General features: G+C 44.5%; 1 protein-coding gene across 3 annotated transcripts in view; it reads right to left on the reverse strand.

Moving 5' to 3' along the window:
- Window positions 1-17,646, reverse strand: part of LOC121200233 (partitioning defective 3 homolog) — a 291,059-nt gene that overhangs the window by 113,799 nt on the left and 159,614 nt on the right. For all 3 annotated transcript variants that reach the window (XM_041065396.1, XM_041065394.1, XM_041065397.1), the window contains exons 15-16: window positions 11,576-11,723; window positions 2,299-2,485 (exon numbers count right to left, since the gene is read on the reverse strand). In XM_041065396.1, coding sequence (XP_040921330.1) covers window positions 2,299-2,485; window positions 11,576-11,723 — 335 coding nt within the window. The remainder of the gene's footprint in view (window positions 1-2,298; window positions 2,486-11,575; window positions 11,724-17,646) is intronic.

Below are 17,646 nucleotides of genomic sequence, written 5' to 3' on the forward strand. Positions count from 1 at the left end.
CTACATTAATAGAGAGAAGTAAGCCAGGATGAAATTAATTTTAAAAGCCAAATGGCTCGCTATTCCGTGAGTGAACAAAGTCACATACTGCGCTGGAACCGAAGAGAAGAAATAAATAAGTGAAATAGGAGAGAAGAGAAAGAGGAAATCTAAGTTTGTTAAATTCCACCAGGCCTGAAGGACAATGATTTTACAAACCAACCAGCACATTTTTTGGGGGTTTTGTGTATGCACTCAAGGTGTATAGCTGTGGCCTTGGCAAGGAGCCTCCCATGAGTAAGGACGGCTGTATAACACTGGAGGCCAGAGGTGAGACTTTCACAGCTCTGCACAATACATATTCAGTACGTACGGGGCCCTGACTGCACTGCTGCTGCTGGAGCTAAATTAAAAAGTAACAGTTCCAAGACACTGGAATCTGACTGACCCACATCCCCTAGCTAGCTAGCTCAGTATGCCTGGTAATGCAGCGTGTGTGAGTGTGTGTGTGTGTGTATGTGTGTGGTGGGATGTTCGGGGCACTTGCAAAGGAAATTGAAAAACAGCATAACTGTATAAGTCAGTCAGTCTGAGGATACACACACGGTCAAAGCAGCTGTTAGAATTTGAGTGAAAGAGCCTGATGTGTGTGTGTGTGTGTGTGCGACTTCAAGGACATGAATTATTCACAATAACCCAAGGCGGGGGCACACAGCACACTTCTGCCTTGTGTGGTGCAGGGCGTGTGTGTGTGTGTGTGTGTGTGTGTGTACAGTGTGAGAGTTTGTCTCTGTGTATGTTTATGGGAGTTTGGGGTGTGTGTGAGGAGGTCTGAGTGCGGATCAACCAAATGCTGTAAGACCTAATCCACAATGACAAACCCCTGACATCACACGAACAATGATTTACTCATTCATAATAAATGAGAGAGAGGGGGAGAGAGAGAGAAAGAGAGAGAGTGTGCAGAGAGAACCTGGAGAAAAAGAAATAAACAATAATAAAAGAAAGAAAGGAATCGAGCATCTCTATTCATGGAAGCCAACATTTCACCTTGAAATAAGAAATATTCAAGCCTGTGGTTCTTTTGCCGTTCTACATGAGTTCATCCAGCCAATCACAAAAAAGAACAGAAAACTTTCTAAAATAAAAAAATGAGTCACTATAAATTGAAGTGAGAGTTAAAAACACCTCTGCTTAGTGAGAAAGCAGTGACTGACTTTGTCACTCAGATGAGGAATGAGGACATGACTGGATGTCTTTATTTACTTTACCTGAACACGACTGTTATACAGGAAATGACACGTCTAACGTTAGACTGTGTGATTAACAGCTATAACTTCCTGTGTTGAGAGGCAGCTTTTGAATGACAAAATAAAGAAAGACTTTTTCGAAAAACATTAAAAATCAGCAGAGAACATGTCTCTGAGCCGACTCTTTGTTAACCATCCTGGTCTGTAGGGATTCCTGTGCTTAAAAGGGTCTGTCCCTAAAGAGACTTAGTCCTCTGGTCCTCTGACAAGGCTGATGAGCCCTAGCTCCCAGGGGTTGGAGGCTGGGGTTACCCTAAGATCTGCCGCACTGGATGTTAGGGTAACCCCACTTGCCAAATCCCCCTTTGACCCCTGCTGGCTCCACACTTCATTATCAGTCTATGGACTGAGTGTCGGCGCTGAAATCCCTCGGGTGGTTGGGGAAGCGAAAGTTGAGTCCCTGAAAGTTTTTAACTCACAGTCTGAGCACTGCTGCTGGGTCATCCATTATTGAACACACACACACACACACACACACACACACACACACACACACACACACACACACACACACACACACACACACACACACACACACACACACACACACACACACACACACACACACAGGCAGACAGAGCCACACAGGTGCTTTTCCATGTGTACACACATACACATGGTGTTACACAACTGCATATTTAAACCCAGATATGTGCCCATATTTTGGGATTCTAAATATATCCCCGAAGCAAAACTTCATTACTTTCTCATAACAAACTTAGTGTATGATATAAAAAATGTTATTTCCTGGTTTGTTAAGGCAGGGAGCTGGTTTGCTGATTCCTACTAAGGAAATAACTTGTATTAACTGAAAACGCATTATAATGTACATTCCTGTAAATCTGCATTTCTTGTTTTTTTTGTAACGTGGTGACAGTCCAGAAATTCAACCCTCACACGGAAACCTCAGATACCAGCTGACCTACACCTCGGACAAACACTGTGTCGCTTCCTTCCACTCATGGTCTGTCTGAAGTCCATCAAGTTATAAATATTTCAGCCTGCTCACCATTCATCCTGACCGGGCACGTCGAGGATCCAGGGCACCGGATTCTCTCCCACAAAGCCCATGTCATCGTGGGAACTGGAAGACGATTGGTCAGAAAGGTGGGCAGGAAGCAGGGGTGGCCTATCATCTTCGATCATCACTATGTCGTCCTGTGGCATGTTCACAGTCGGAGAGAGCTGGTAGTTACCTGACAGAGGGGGAGGGGGGGGAGAAAGCGATGAGACAACATAAACAACTCCAGATAATTAGAAAAGCTCCTTCACAGTTACATAATGTAACATGGCATCAGTACCTTTTCAAACACCCAGTCCGTGGTTTCTGATAACAAATGTGAAAAAAATCAGATTGAGAAAATCTGTGCACACACTGAAGCAAACAGCTCCACTGACACGTTTGAGTACACATAACAATTTTATCTTGCTTTAGTAATTAGCAAGATAATACGGGAGACAGAGATATGAAATATTCCTATCAGGACATGCCTGAAGGACACCAATATTTCTCAAAAAGGGAAAAAAAAAGGATTCTCATCAGATACATTTGTGAAATGCTGAGTGAAAGACAAGACAATTACCACCAATGGTGGGGGGCACGTGACATTTAAACAGGACGGGGACAAAGTGACCATGAAGACTCACAAGACAACGCACAAACATGATCTAATGTCTGCTGTCCAGAGTCCACTCTCTTAAAGTCGCAGCCAAAAGTTGGAGACCTGAATACTTTTGTTCTTTCTCCTTCTCCAAGGACAAATATGAGCAGAAGCAGAGCTCCCCTGATCTGTATTCCATCCCGTCTGACCCTCCCCACTGAGGACTTCTTTGAATCGCTCCTTTGCTGCTCCTCAGGAGTCAAAGTCAATGGGGAACGAGCTGCCGCGGCTGGCGCTCAGCACCAAGGGCAGCAGGAGGGTTGTTCAACAGCATGAGAAGTGGCATTACAATACAGGGGTGGAGGATTCGCTCTGCAAATTGATCAGTGCCCGACTTCAGCGGAGACGTACACCCACCAAAACCAGGGAATCAAAGTCCGGATGAGCGATGAGGACTAAGCCCTATCACACACCTGCTTACTATTAGACAGCAGTTTTCAGAAACGCTGAACTTCCTATGGTCTTTGCTTTTGTTTGCATTATAGGAGAGCCATTTTGCTAATTTAATAGCTCAGGAACAATTGTGTGTAATCACTAACAGCAGACAACAATATTTAGCCTGGCAAGATCCCAACATGAGTCTGAGAGGCATTTAATTTCACTGGGGCCTGAAGAATGATAAATGCATACTGTGGAAGTAAATCTGAGCACCAATCAACGCAGCAATGAGGTGTAAGGTTTAGTTATTTGTGCGGGGAAAAAAAAAATGACAAGAAAAACAAAGATACAAAACAAAAACATCTGTGCAGGGGAGGACATAAAGGGAGGCGGGCTCATAAAGACCCTCTCCTAAGAACAACCAAACTCAGACAGTAAAAATAAAGAAATAGTGAAAGGTTATTTGTCATGATAGTCAGGAGTCTTATCAGTGGCATGCGTCAAAGCAGATTTATTACACCTTATACTTTTGGTGAATAGTTGTATGACACCAAATGTAACGTTACAGTGAACAAACCAAATGATATCAGCGAGGTGTTAGTTTACTTTGCAATCACAATGTTTATTTTTAATTCTTATTTGTTTCTTCTTGCTGTTCTGGCCCGTGAACAGAAACCTTCACCAAAAACCTGCTCCTGGACTCACACATCTGTTAATTGATTCTTTTCGAAGCCTCATCCCTTCGCCTATGGACTGCTCATCTAAACCAGTTAAGATGGCTGCCAACTCTGTACAGATGAAGGCCATTTCTCACTTGGGCAGCCAGACAGAGAACCATGGGTAATTGAATTCACCCCGTACTGTAAATCAGCAGGACTGGAGTAATGACAGTGAGAAACTACAGGGAGGCAGTGTGACTAAGCTGGACCTTTCAGTTTCATAGTAAGCAGACCAAGCAGTTAAATTATAGATGGGTAACAATATTCATCATTTATCTTTAATCATGTGTTTGTGTTATGGCATCATTAATTGTGACATCCAGTTTTGGTGTATAAAAAACTAAAAACAGTGGCAGTTTGACCTCTGTCCAGGTCACTGAATGTATGCTAAACAACATAAAAGGAGATTTTCTGTACTTCCACAGATATTATGATGCACTGTGTGTACACAGTCCAGAAGTTTGTCTAGTTATTATATGATTTTTAAGAATCTTCTTTCTGTTCTGTGTGTTTTATTGCTCTGTGTGCTTTACGCTCTAAACAGAAGTTTAGCTCTGACCTCAGAGTCCTTGCATAACTCCTCTAAGTCAGTCCTGAAATTTCTCCCCTGTCGTCATTGTCTTTGCTTTACAGTCAGTTTAGGAAAAGTGCGGCGGTGTCAGATACGAGATGCCCTGCGGTTGTGTGTCCACTGGGGCCGTCCTTACACCAGCCTTTACTTTCCCTCAGCTCTTAGGTAGAGTTACCTCTCAGTTGCATCAGCAGCGCTGAGAATTTCACTACAGTAGAGACCTGGAACAGACAAACGGTACAGTCGCAACATAACAGTGAAGTGATGTTTCGTTAGAAGAAGCTCTGTTAAAGCTTTGGTTTGTGTTTCAAATACACAACACATGGGCAAAGAATTTCTTTGCATTCACAGTATGCACTCTTAGAGACAATACATTACCCATAATCACCTTATATTCACTCACGTCAGCAGACCACTTCTGCTAGAGGACACAGTTTTAATTAGAAACTCTGCACCGTTCCCTCTCCCAGCTTTATGAAATACTTCCAGCCAGGACCTCTTGACACGAGTGGCCAGCACTGCAGATGAAGAGTTGCTAAAAGCATTCCACTTCCCTCTTTACTAAGCCAAAGGACACACACACATATATAAGCGATAAATGGCTAGTGGACAGGTATAGTCAGGGCGACGCCGATGCTTTGAGAGTTGAAAATAATTAGAGAAGTTGCAGCTCTTGATTTTCTGCAGTTGTAAGCACAGAGAGAAATCACAGCCCACCCATCCCCAATACTTGTTGAAGCATACAGCAAGTTAACTCTGACAATGACTCTGCAGCTAAACTGGGACAAAGAAGCAGACAAGAAGAGTTGGGCTGACTAAAAGAGCCCAGAAGAAAATGACTCAGTCTGTGTTAAATGGCTCTTTGGCTCATTAAACTGGGCTGAGAAAGATAACAAGCAAAAGGCAGAGTGGAGAGGAAGGAGACTTTTCAGCACCTTCGGTGGTGTTTTGGCGCAGTGAGGTGCAGATGGAGCTGCTCTCTCACTGTTTTAACACCACTGTCTCTTACTAGCTCCGCACAGTCGGTGACGATGGGAAAAAAGGGGGCAGGTGACAGTACCAGCAGAGACACTCCACTTTCTATTGGCAGCCAAATCGACAGACAGTGTATGTGTGTGTGAGAGTTAGAACTAGCTGGTGACTAAGTTGAAAGTCAAGGTTGTTCCTTATGCAGTGGTGATTTTACATGCAAATAAGTTCTGATGGAACAATGGCTGAATCCATTCTCTGTGCTGTGTTCGGAGCCTTGTGCTGGGAGTGCTGCTGTTGTTTACGTCATTTCGCCAAAGGAAGGTCATCATGAACATGCTGTTGTTCTTAAGCAACTTTTTGTACTGGTTATCCTCTCGCCTAATGGCGGAAAAAAAATAACCACAAGCATCTAAACCTGTGAATGCAGTTACAGTGTTCTCCAAAACCCCCAGAACCGCTATCTGGGCTAGAATCAAACTGCCGTTATTTAGCCTTTGATGACCTTTGCAATTCCAAAAACACTGGAGCCTTTCATGCGCTCAGCTTGTGGAATAAAAGCAAATGAAAAGAAACGCTTTAATATCACACACATATCTTAGAGACATCTACAGTACGGCAGGTCACATGGGGATGAATATCGTTCGAGCTGAGATTATTAGGGGTTATTTGCTATTAGTTTAAGAGCTTCTGATTAATGCGTAGCATCTTTGCAGCTAAGGGAAGAGTTCTCTGGCAACAGGACTGTGCCACTGTGGCCTCTGTGACACTGTAATTGAAGACAGCCTCTCATGAGTCGCACTGACAGAAGCAGACACACAATACAACACAAGCTGTAGGGTGGGGGTTAGCAGTAATACTGTGATGTGGAGGCTTAATACATGACAGTGAGCAGCTGAAACATATTAAAGTCAAAGTGTTTGCTGTGGTTGTTAATTTTAATGTTAGAACATTAAATGTCACTGCAACTGTGGTTCATCGCTCAAACAGAAAAAATGGAAATGATATTTGTTTAATTTGATGCTGATATCAACTGAGCTTTATCCACATTACACACTCTGTGATCACATCATGGTCCTGTCATCCTATCTGTCCACTCAACACACACAATTTCAACAAGAACGTCACAATTAAATCAAATAAAATCCCCCAGTAAACACAGTCTGTTCTTCTGCACCCACTCAAATGGTGCAATCACTACAGTGAGAGCCACATTTCCACCACTGTCCTGAAGCACGCGCAGCCCTCTGGCCAGCCGTGCTGAGCGTGTGGAAGCTTTTCCACGATATCGAAGCAGCAATGTTCTTCCTCCCTCTGGCACAGAGCGAGGACAGAGACAGATGTGTTCGTTGGCTCCAGAGGCCACCTGGCTGCATCCATCCAAACGGATCACAACTTCCCTCTCTTCTTTCCCTGCCCTCTGTCCAAGCATTGCCCGTTGAAACATTGAGCTGTAAGGTGAGAGGTCACACTAATAGCCCCACTCCATCTTCTTTGTCCTACACCATTTCCTCCATCTCTGTCCATCACACGCTCTCCTGCCTTCTTTTCCTCTGTCTTCTCTGTCCTCCTCCCTCCTTCTGTAACACTTTGGCCTATTGATCTGACTGGAGGAGAGATCATTAGCTGATCCACACTGCCACTGCTTTCAGAGCCATACATGAATTGCAGCAGGTAATCACCTTAAGTACACGCTGGTGAAAACCAAGGCCTTTTGCTCAACAGGGGACATCAGTGCCATTTTTTAACAGCGTTCCACCATTGACCAGGGATTCCCCGGTCAGGGCAATTGATCAGAACATTTACTTGATTGGCTTGATGACGGTGTCTCACCTGCTTGTGGAGAAAGTCAATGTCTGGACTCAGATGTCGAGGATATGAATGAGGACGCTAAACGCTGGGAGTTACGGAGACATGTGGAGTTAATCAGTGATTCCCATGGACAGAGGAACAGAGCTTTCACCAACCTGCCATAATCACTTTCTGTCTGTGCTCTGGGCCGAGAGCTGTTGTAACCGCATTTAGACAAAATGTGACTTTTGTTTCTGCGTACTGGGAAAACTGCTTCGGTGGCAGTCCGATGCAAAAATATCCCCACATACTGTAGGGAGGTCAATAATGCAGCCAAGATGGCATCGCTGCTGGCAGAGAAGATCTCCAATACAGCATAAGACTAAACTAACCACTTCTGTGGCATTTATTCTCATGATGAGGCTGAAAGATTTTTTCTGTTCCAAAGACCAAGTCATCAGCAGGGCTGAAGGAAGATCTGCCCCCGAATCCAGGCCTGTTATTTAGCCTTTAAATGGCATTTCAGAGAATATAATTTAAAAAAAGAAACACCTCAACCTTTCCACACTGGCATCAGCTGCACAGTCTATGCATCCAAACCAAAGACACTGTATCAAATACAGTATGTACTGTGCTTTTAACTCATCCACTCATTCAATCCATTAAAAAGCTGAGAGGAGAAACATAGGAAAAGGGAAAGTTTGTGAGTCTGCAGACTGTGAAATACTGGAGGTGAGGAGACAACAGGGTCAGGTCCTGGGAAGACAGCCCCACTTAAACACCATTAAGGAACACTATAGCGTCTGGGGACACCCAGAGGTTGGTGTGTCTTCTCTTGTACATTCATCCTTTCAAAAAAAAATCTGTCCTTAAACTGACAAAATCGTTATTATAAGGACTAATTTTGTATTTGGCTTAATATGTAGGATTTTTCACCTGCACTGCATACATTGCATCCTGGGATCCCGAGAAATCTACTTTCCTGTGCGTTAACAGCTTGAGTCCGCTTGGCTGGTTCCCACATCCAGCCTGCCATCCCACCCCTCCTCCACTCCGGTGCCAGTCCTAGGTGTGTATTCTGAGTCAGGCCCTTAGCCAAACAGTCACATCCACAGCAAACGCTGGTCCACGGGCCTCAATTTTCACCCCAGCGTGTGGACCCCGCACCCAGTGGCACTTTTCAATTAAACAGAACGGAAGGCGAAGCCGGGTGTGATGCTAACGACCTTTGTGTCAAACCCCGGCTGTCGCTGACACACTGTGCACACGCAGGAGATTTCACTCCGTTCCATATTTCCTTCCCTTTTATTTACCTTTTCTTGTTTCTTTCTTTCTGTTTCTCCTGCTTTGAAAGAGAAATTATCTTTGCCAATTATCTCAAAAGGAGGGTGTGGATGGAAGGAAAACAGAAGAACAAAAGAAAAGAAAGTGTCAGGAACTCATTTCATTTTGAGCAGGGAGTCAAACAGAGCGAAGTGTATGTTCACCACCTGCTAGCTGTGGATTCAGCCCCTGGCCATGATGCTACAATTCATGGTGTGTGAATCCAAAGCTGACGATATCACAGCATTTCATGGCTTACTGAAGCAAACGGGGAATGGAATTACCTCTGACTATTGATTAGCTCAATGTGTGCGTCCAGAAATATACAAGCACGCGCACAGCAGATAGTTCTGAATGACAGCCCAAAACACTGCAGCGAAGATCAAGGCGAAGCGCCCTTACAATCAATGCGACGACACCACGCCAGCCATGTCTGGCCTTCATGAGTCAGTAATTTAGCAGGTGTAGATACACTCAACATCGAGCTGTCATTCAAGCCCTGCCGGCTGTGTGCTTCCTGACCTTCCCGAGCCGATATCAGCATCTGTCCTCTAACCACAACTGTCACATCTCACACACCAGGCAATATGTCTGAGCCCATCTGAAATAATATACAGAAGAAGATAGAGAGTGAAAACAGCTACTGTCTGTCTCGCCTGCTGAAACTTACAATCAACACAAGTGAAGAGACAATTAAGTTGTATGAGGTTAATAGGCTATATTTTTATTCTGTCTCTGTTTCTTATTTATTGCCTTAGTTCAAACTAAAGTGAGTAAACATAAGAGATTTTGGATCAATTTAGAAACAAAGAAAATACAAAATACATCTTCTGAATCTTTAGTAAATTGAAGATGTTAGTGGAGAAAATGAGGATCAGTTTTACAGTAACTGCAAAAAGTCATAATTCGAGTGTCTCTGAGCAGCACATTCCTGTATTTTACTTCTCAGGTGCTAGGTTCTACCTCAGCGCGGCAGTGTTGTGTTGCTATAATGAATATAAACTAATCTCTGGTTGCATCAGAAATTTAAACATCAGACCTGTGTCAGTTTAAAAAGATGAAGACCTGTCACAAAATGCAGGCGCGGGTTAATGAGGGCACGGCTCAGAGACAGCCTGAAGACACAGAAAACTAGGAACTGACATTTTCTTGCTGCGAGACAATCCGAGTCAAAGATCTGAGACTCCACTGAGCTTCAGCTGTGATAACTTTCCACCCCCACCCCTAAAACTTTTCCACTTGGCTCATTTGACTCTCACTCTGCAGGATGAGATGAGCGCCGGGCGCCCTTGAAGTTTCAACGGCAAGAAACTTTTCCATCAGCGTGCCCACAGTTGCCGCTTACAATCACAGCAGCGTTCTAAAAAGCCTGCATCGGAAAAGCAAGTGGAGTAAATAGGCCAAGCTGAGAAGAAAACCCAACCAATTTCAGAACATTTGATTTGGGATGGAGGAGTAAGACATGATGAAAGGGCAAAAAAAAAAAAAAGAGAAGGGGAGACAGGGAGACAGAGGGAGAGAGAGGGAGAGAGAGTGTCAGGGGCAAGCCCTATTGATCTGGAGGCTTAATTAACCATCAGATGCCTCTGACACAGCCTCTGATCTTCTATGATCAGTAGCAGAGTGGCACCACTCTGGGGGGAACAGTGAGGAGGAGACAGGAGAGAAACAGGAGAACACATGGGAGAAGGGTGGAAAGGGACAAAGTGTAGATCACTGACAGATTATAAATTCACTCCATCCGTGCAGGACAGGTGCAAGTGGTAACTGGGAGGGAATCGAGAAGATCATGAGGAAACAAGAAAATGGTGGAGGGCGGAGTAGGGAGAAAGAAAGCCGGGGATACTGGGGATGAGGAAGAACAAAGAGGAGGGAGAAAAATGGAGGAGATGGAAACGTAAAATGAGAAAACAAGTGCGTGAAAATCTACTGTGTGTGTGGATACATGCGACTGCACTGCATTATCCCCAACAGTGACGCCCTCCCTACACTGATGCAATTACCTTCAGCCTCTGTGTGTATGCATATGTGAAAGGTCTGTCGATGCTGAGATGACAGCAGCGACCGGCCGAAGATTGAATTGCCAATTCTAATACACCTGAAGAGCTGAGATCTCAGCCCGCTGATGTCAACTAGGGTAGAATGGGAATCAACCCCAGTGAAACCAGTCGGGAGTGGAGTGAAGGGGGGAAGGATGGGGGCTGACGTTAATCCCCGAGAGGTTTGAATAGTGAAATAGCAGACTGCGGGACGCGGGGCGATAAGGTGGGATGAGGCTTCGAAGGTGACGCTGGCTGGGGGTTTAAGGGAAGCATTTCACAGGGAACGGGGCGGATGTAAAAATTAATCAGCACATGTCAGATTACAGACAGCACCAATGCATGAGGGAAATACACTCACCAGGCATTTCATTTTTAGGAACACCTGTACACCTGCTTATTCATGCAATTACCCAATCAGCCAATCGTGTGGCAGCAACGCAACGTATAATATGCTGCAGAGACAGGTCATAAGCTTCAGTTAATGTTCACATCAAACATCAGAACGAATGTGCAGCTGAGAAATGATCTGATGCAATCATGTCAACATGGAGCAGGATCTCAAAGGAAGGTTTCCAGCGTCTTATGGAATCCATGCCATGAATAATTGAAGCTGTTTTGAGAGCAAAGGGAAGCCCTGCCAAGCTTCGCTATGATGTTCCTAATAAAGTGCTTGGTGAGTGTATATCTAATGAGCATGGGGTTAGCAGGTCAACCACATTTTCCACGTTCGCGAAAAAGGTGGCCGACCAAAGAAAATCCAATTTGTGGAGTCATTTGGTTCAGTGGCAACTGAGAGCTGACAGAGAGTGACGCCTGCTAATATATGACTCACCAATCCGTCCGACTGCGTTAGCCCGAGGCGTCGAGATGTTGTCCAAGCCTTCGATGGTTTCATACAGAGAGTGGGAGATACGGCGCTCGTGGTTGTCCAGTAAAGAGTTCATGGGATGCACTAAAACCGGAGGGCTGCCAGGGGCGTCCTACAGAGACCGGGAGAGAGATGAAGAGGAGGCATGGGGCTCAGAAAAGGGTGCCAAAAAAAATGTTCTGTTTAATCTCATACATAGTAAAATATTGTTATGAACATTTTCCACCATATATAGTAGTTTTCAGCATTCTGTTGTCCCTAAAAAGGGATTTTTGAAAATTAATGTGGAAAAATGCTGAAAACAAGTTGTTTTGAATTGGAAAAAGGAAAAACAGCCTCCCACTGAAAGATTTTAACAGATTATTTTTGCAGTGTATATGCATCATTAAAACAGGAAGTTATACACATATAATCAAATTCACACACAAAAAGAACAAATGGTGTCTGCTGAACACGGCTCCTAATGTGATGCCATCAATACTCCACAAACATGGAACCAGGGCTTCAGCATCCATCTCGGCTTATGTTGGTATTTTCTGGTTCAGCAGTGTGAAACGGCTCCTGCAGTAGTCCGAGCTGGATAAAGCTCCATGGATTTCCCATAGGCCGATAGACAGCTGTCTCTAACAATGAGCCCTCGTAAATGGACCAGTGACATTTGCCATGTGGTTGATGTGCTGCGCTGCTGGTTATTGAGCCCACTGTACGCTCAGTGCATGTGTCAGTCTTGACAGGGGGACATAGTTAGCAGTTCGTCTTTGAGTTTGGGACCACTGGGCCCAGATACTGTGTCCAGGCTTCGACAGCCAACAGTCTGTCAAAGGTGATATTTTTAGGACAGAGACGATGCAGCTACCACAGAAAGGTTCAGGGTGTGTACAGGGAAAAATAATCTTAAAATCCATGAGCAGAGAGTTAGAGAATAAAGCTTGGGCCTTGGCCTTATTTCCCACAATGCTTCATAGCAGCCCGTGGGCAGCTGGGGGAATGCACTGGAGAAGAACTCCCTGTACAGGACCTATTACAGATAGCTCCCTCACAGCTAGATCGTCTTGCGCAGTTCAACTCTGTACCTCAAGCATGCTTTAAACCAGGAAGCCCCGGCTAATATTGATGTCTCACAACACTCTGCTGGCTCCCGGCCAAGAGAAAGGGGAGTAAAAGATCAGATAACAAAGTGGCAGGAAGACAGGAGAGCAGGAGGAAGAGGAGGAGAGAAGAAGAAGAGGCAGCTCCCCGCCACCACAGTGGGGAGTTTCTGGTAAACAAACGGAAGGAATAGCGAGAATAAGAAGAATGAGGGGGTGTGGGAGCTGAGGCCAGAGTGCAGTGTGGGTGCTGTCAAGTCGCCTCCTCGTGGGCGTAGCGTGCCCTGGGAGACACGTACCAGGCTGCAGGGACTTATTGGCTGTTTAATATAAATGAGAGGTTTAATGAGGTTGAGAGCGCAGGACTTTATCAGGACAGCGTGGTGATAAGAGCGAGGGGCGAGGAGGGAAAGAAGCGGTGAGTGGGTGAGTGTGTGTGTGTGTGTGTGTGTGAGAAATGTGGGGCCGGGTCAACGCAATTACAATCAGAGCCACGGCCACCGCCAGCCTTATAATAAAAAGAATGTCCCCGGATGATTCAGGCTCAATAAGGTTCAAATTGTTTCAATGAAGATTTATTTTACTCACTTCTCCCTCTTCTACTCAACACCTCTCTGGACTTATTAATCTGTTTCAGATCTGGCACAGACTTGTCACGAGCTGACAAGAGGAAGGTTTCAGATAAGAGGTAGGGAAATGTGTGGACACAGTGGAGCCGAAAGCGGCCGAGAACCAAATGATATGAAAACTGTGCACAGGGCGTGTCAAGTGGGATAGATCTCAAAGAGACACTTATGTCACTGTCTCCCTCCACGTCTGAGAGGGACGGGCTCATTTTAAAAAGTATTCACTGGCTTCAAAGGTAAATAGACTTTGGAATCCACTTAACATGGAACCAAAATGGCAGCAATTTAATCTTTGTGTATCCAGCATTAATTAAGTCTGCTTCTGTGCATGCTGATGCTTCAGCACGCTGTGAGTGTTTACTGACTGGTGCAAGTTTGTATGACAAGCTGTGACATTCTGATGTAAAACGAGAAGCCTTTTACTGCCGTCGTTTATTCACTCTCCCACATACATCCAGTTTTTAACACTACATTTCCCTGCGATAGAAACAGCAGGTTAACAAAGTGATTAAATAAACTGCCTCGTGGTATCACAGTGTTCAAACTGCTGCCAATTTAATCCCTAAACAACAGCAGGTTAACTGAGGAGCTTATTTGTCCATAGTGGATGTGTTTCTTTAAGTCTTTCAGTGTCGTCGGTGAGATTTTAGTCCTTTCTTACTCCCAGTTCTCATCACCTCATCATGTGTTTAATCTGTCTTAATCTAGTCATTTTCAGAGTGGATTATCCTGTTGACTGAGGGAGAGGGCAGAGCACTGTGACTGACACCGAGCCCAGTCAAGATCCGCCGCTGCTCAGTGATTGGACTCACTAAGCATGCCTGTGTGCTCAAGGTAATGCTTTTATTTTTTCTATGTGCGAATGTAGAATATATGAGAGTGTGTGTGTGTTTATAAGAATTTGTGGTAAGTGCAGACTCATGCACAAAAGTGTTTTTGCTTGTGCATCAGCATCTCCCTGACCTTGAGCATTTGTTGAGGGAGAAGAAGCAGTGTGTTGACAGCGCTGGTCTTAAGCTGTCAACTAAGACTAATAATGTCTAGTCCATGGCCATTTCCTGGCCTTCTATCCTGGTTTCAGCCTGTTGCTCTGGCCCTAATCCAGTCAACCTCCACTATAATGCTGTAATTACAATCCTTAAGCTGCTGCATCCTGCCACGGGCACAACTCACCTCTCTGCTGGCTAGATACCCCACTTTCATTAGCTTCTCACATCCTCCTAGAGCCTCCTATAATGCCAGTGATTCCCAAAGTGGACTCCCAGGTGTTTGAGGAGTTCTTAGCAAAAGTTCGATTTCACCAAAACCTCACACCAGCCAGGAAATCAGCACAACAGGATGTGTGAGAATAACTCCTGACCACATTTCAAATAACCAGTAAAACAAACCATGTGGAAATAAGACAAAGAATTTACAGCCAGGCAAACCAGTGTTCTGAGGTAAATACCAACATTACCATGCTGATATACTCATAGCAACACGTCGATCTTGAGCATGTATAATAACAAACCCATCCAAGGACAGTAGAGACATTCCAGTCTGAACCAAACTGATGGACCAGCACTGCCATCCTTAGAGTCAGGCTGGTATCAACCAAACATTCCTCCCTCTTCTTCCCATCTCTTCAGGAATCTATATTTCCGGCCGTGACCTGCTGAGCGCTGACAATCCTCTGTTCACATCGGCCGAGTTCAAGCACAATGTAATAGTATCATATACAGCTAACAAGTGAGCTATGTTGTGATGTGATAGGGCCGTGTGTATGTGTATGTGTGTGTGTGACTGTGTACATATGTATTCACATACACGAGTGTATGTTGCTTAACAACACTTGGGTTTTCAGACACTAAAGCACACACTTCACCTCTGCAGTCCTCCACTGTGCCCAAGCAGCCCACTCAACCACCAGATTCAATATATTATTCTCTCAATTGGTCCTATTGAGTTTCCCCTGCTGCTCCTAAATGAGTTAGTCCTCAGAGAGCCGGCTGGGAATGAGGGCCCGGCAGCACTGGAATTGCATTTCTGCTGCTCTGCGATCTACTTTCCTCAATTTAGTCGCCGCTTGGTTGCAAACTGCATTTCCCAGAGTGCACTGCACTGTGCCCTTGCTCTGTCCCCTTTCCATGAATCACTCCTATTTGCTATGACAACAGCGGAGTTGCAGTTCCTACATGTCATGATCTAACTGGACTTCAATCACTCCATATTATGTGGAAGGGGTGGGGTCAGCACAGACGTCCATCCCTTTCTCTTGCCTCTGCTGTGGGCCAGCATCTCAATGTTCTAAAGCCTCTCCCGGCAGTGGTCAGCTCAATACTAATAAAACCATAATTTACTAGGCCGGGGCTCTGATTGATAGCTCTCTCAAGGCTCTATCGATCAGCCCTTCTCTCATCCGAGCCAGCGTCTTTTGTTAGGGCCAGTCACTTCCTTCCCCTTTGTCACTTTGCATAAACGTTCTCTTAGTGACTAACAGCAACACTATTAGAATGAATTACAAACACGGGCCTCTGGCATGCTGAGGCCACCTGGGTGCTCCTTTAGATACAGAATAAGCTTTTAAATCTACTCTCGTCACGGAGTTGACTAAGCTACTATGACTGCAGGTTTTTATGATGCAACAATGCTGGAGTGAAAGCATGGAATAAAGCCTCTGCTGCTTCGATCACCCTCCTGTACCCCCTGCCACTTCTCATCAATAATAAAACAGTGTTCTAGCTTTGCCCATTACCTGACCATGTTCCCTAATGGTGTAATTGTAAAATAGAAGACTAAGGTAAACTATGATCCATAATATGTTATCATTCCAAAGCAAATGGCCTCTTCTTTCTGAAATTCCATCATATTTAAATGGCATCATTTTGATTCCACTTGCTGTTGTATGTAATATTAACTCATGTCATTGTGTCAACCTAAAAATGTGGGCTAACCCCCCACCTCACCCTGCACGCTGCCCTGTCGTCCTCACGCATCACGCTGTTATGAGCCTGTCACGCTCCTTCAACTTAAAGCATTGACGTTAATTAGCTGTCGTGTATTTCAAAACCTCAGCAGAGTCGTAAATGTCGGCATTACGAGCGGTAGATTTGTCGAGGAACAGCAGAACACCGGTGGATATTTCTGTAAATGTGATTCTGTGCAGTGAACTGAGAAAACAGGAAACAGAAACATGGTTCTCAGGTGGATAAATGCACTGGGTTACTTTGCCATGGTTTGTTGTCCCACTTGATATTTACATAATTGGGGTTGCTGGACTGGGAAGTCTTTCAAGTGGTCGAAAGAGGGGCAATTCTTTACATTTACATAAAGCTTTACATTTATGTCTCGAGGTGGTCTTGACAGAGAGCTCTGCTGAGACAAGCAAAAAAAGAAAGTGAAAGTTTTACTCTTTATTTCAATAAATGGAATCAAACAAATGGGGAGGATCGCTGGTAAAGAGGAGGACGTCCTTAGGCAGAAGCTCCGTCTCATGAATTATCATGAGAAGAACACGGTGGAGCACCACGATGTAAAAATAGCTCACTGTGAAATTCAACTCAATCTGTAGATGTGTGAGTGAAGTAGCTTTGCTGGCAAACAGAAGGGAGGGGGGTGAGAAAGGTTTTGTGGTGAAAGTATGTTTTGGTTGCTCTGATTTCTGCAGTGCCTCACTGGCAAGTTGCGGTAGCACTGTCAGGAAGGACAAAAAAAAAAATGACAGCCAGTCAAAAGTAGTCAAAAGTAGTCAAAAATAGTCGATGTCTGCAGGAGGTGTCTGTCATAAATAACATCAGAATGCATAGAGAGGCGTGTGAGTGTATCCTGTGATGAATTTCACATCAGAGAAATGAAATCCAGCCACAAACATGCTTATCATCAGCCTGTCTGCTTTTAGATACTGGTGTGATAAGTATCTTAGAAATGTCATGAACTTGCTATGGCTGGTGCAAGAGGCAGAAACAAACATCCACCACTGATCAAACATTCATAAACACAGGTGGTGGGGGGGGGGGGGTCAGGGGGTGCATGTGTTATAAGCTCAAAAATAAAATCTAGTTCAGTTTATTGGAATTAAATTACCTTAAATTCCCACTCACTCTCCTTAATATTAAAGTAAGTTCTGATGGATCTCTTGCGAACACTCATTTCTCTACACTGTGTTCTCATTTTCAAAACTTCTAACAATCCATTTTGCATGTCTATGTGCTTTTTTCAAGACTTATGTTTACACTGTAAACCTAACATAAGACAGAATGATGGGACATCTCTACCTTATGGATGTGGAAAGTTTATGGACACATGATCAGAAGTCCCTCTCTGACAGTGAAAGCAAGAAGTC

This window comes from Toxotes jaculatrix, chromosome 20 (genome assembly GCF_017976425.1).
Source record: "Toxotes jaculatrix isolate fToxJac2 chromosome 20, fToxJac2.pri, whole genome shotgun sequence".
Classification (NCBI taxonomy): domain Eukaryota; kingdom Metazoa; phylum Chordata; class Actinopteri; family Toxotidae; genus Toxotes; species Toxotes jaculatrix.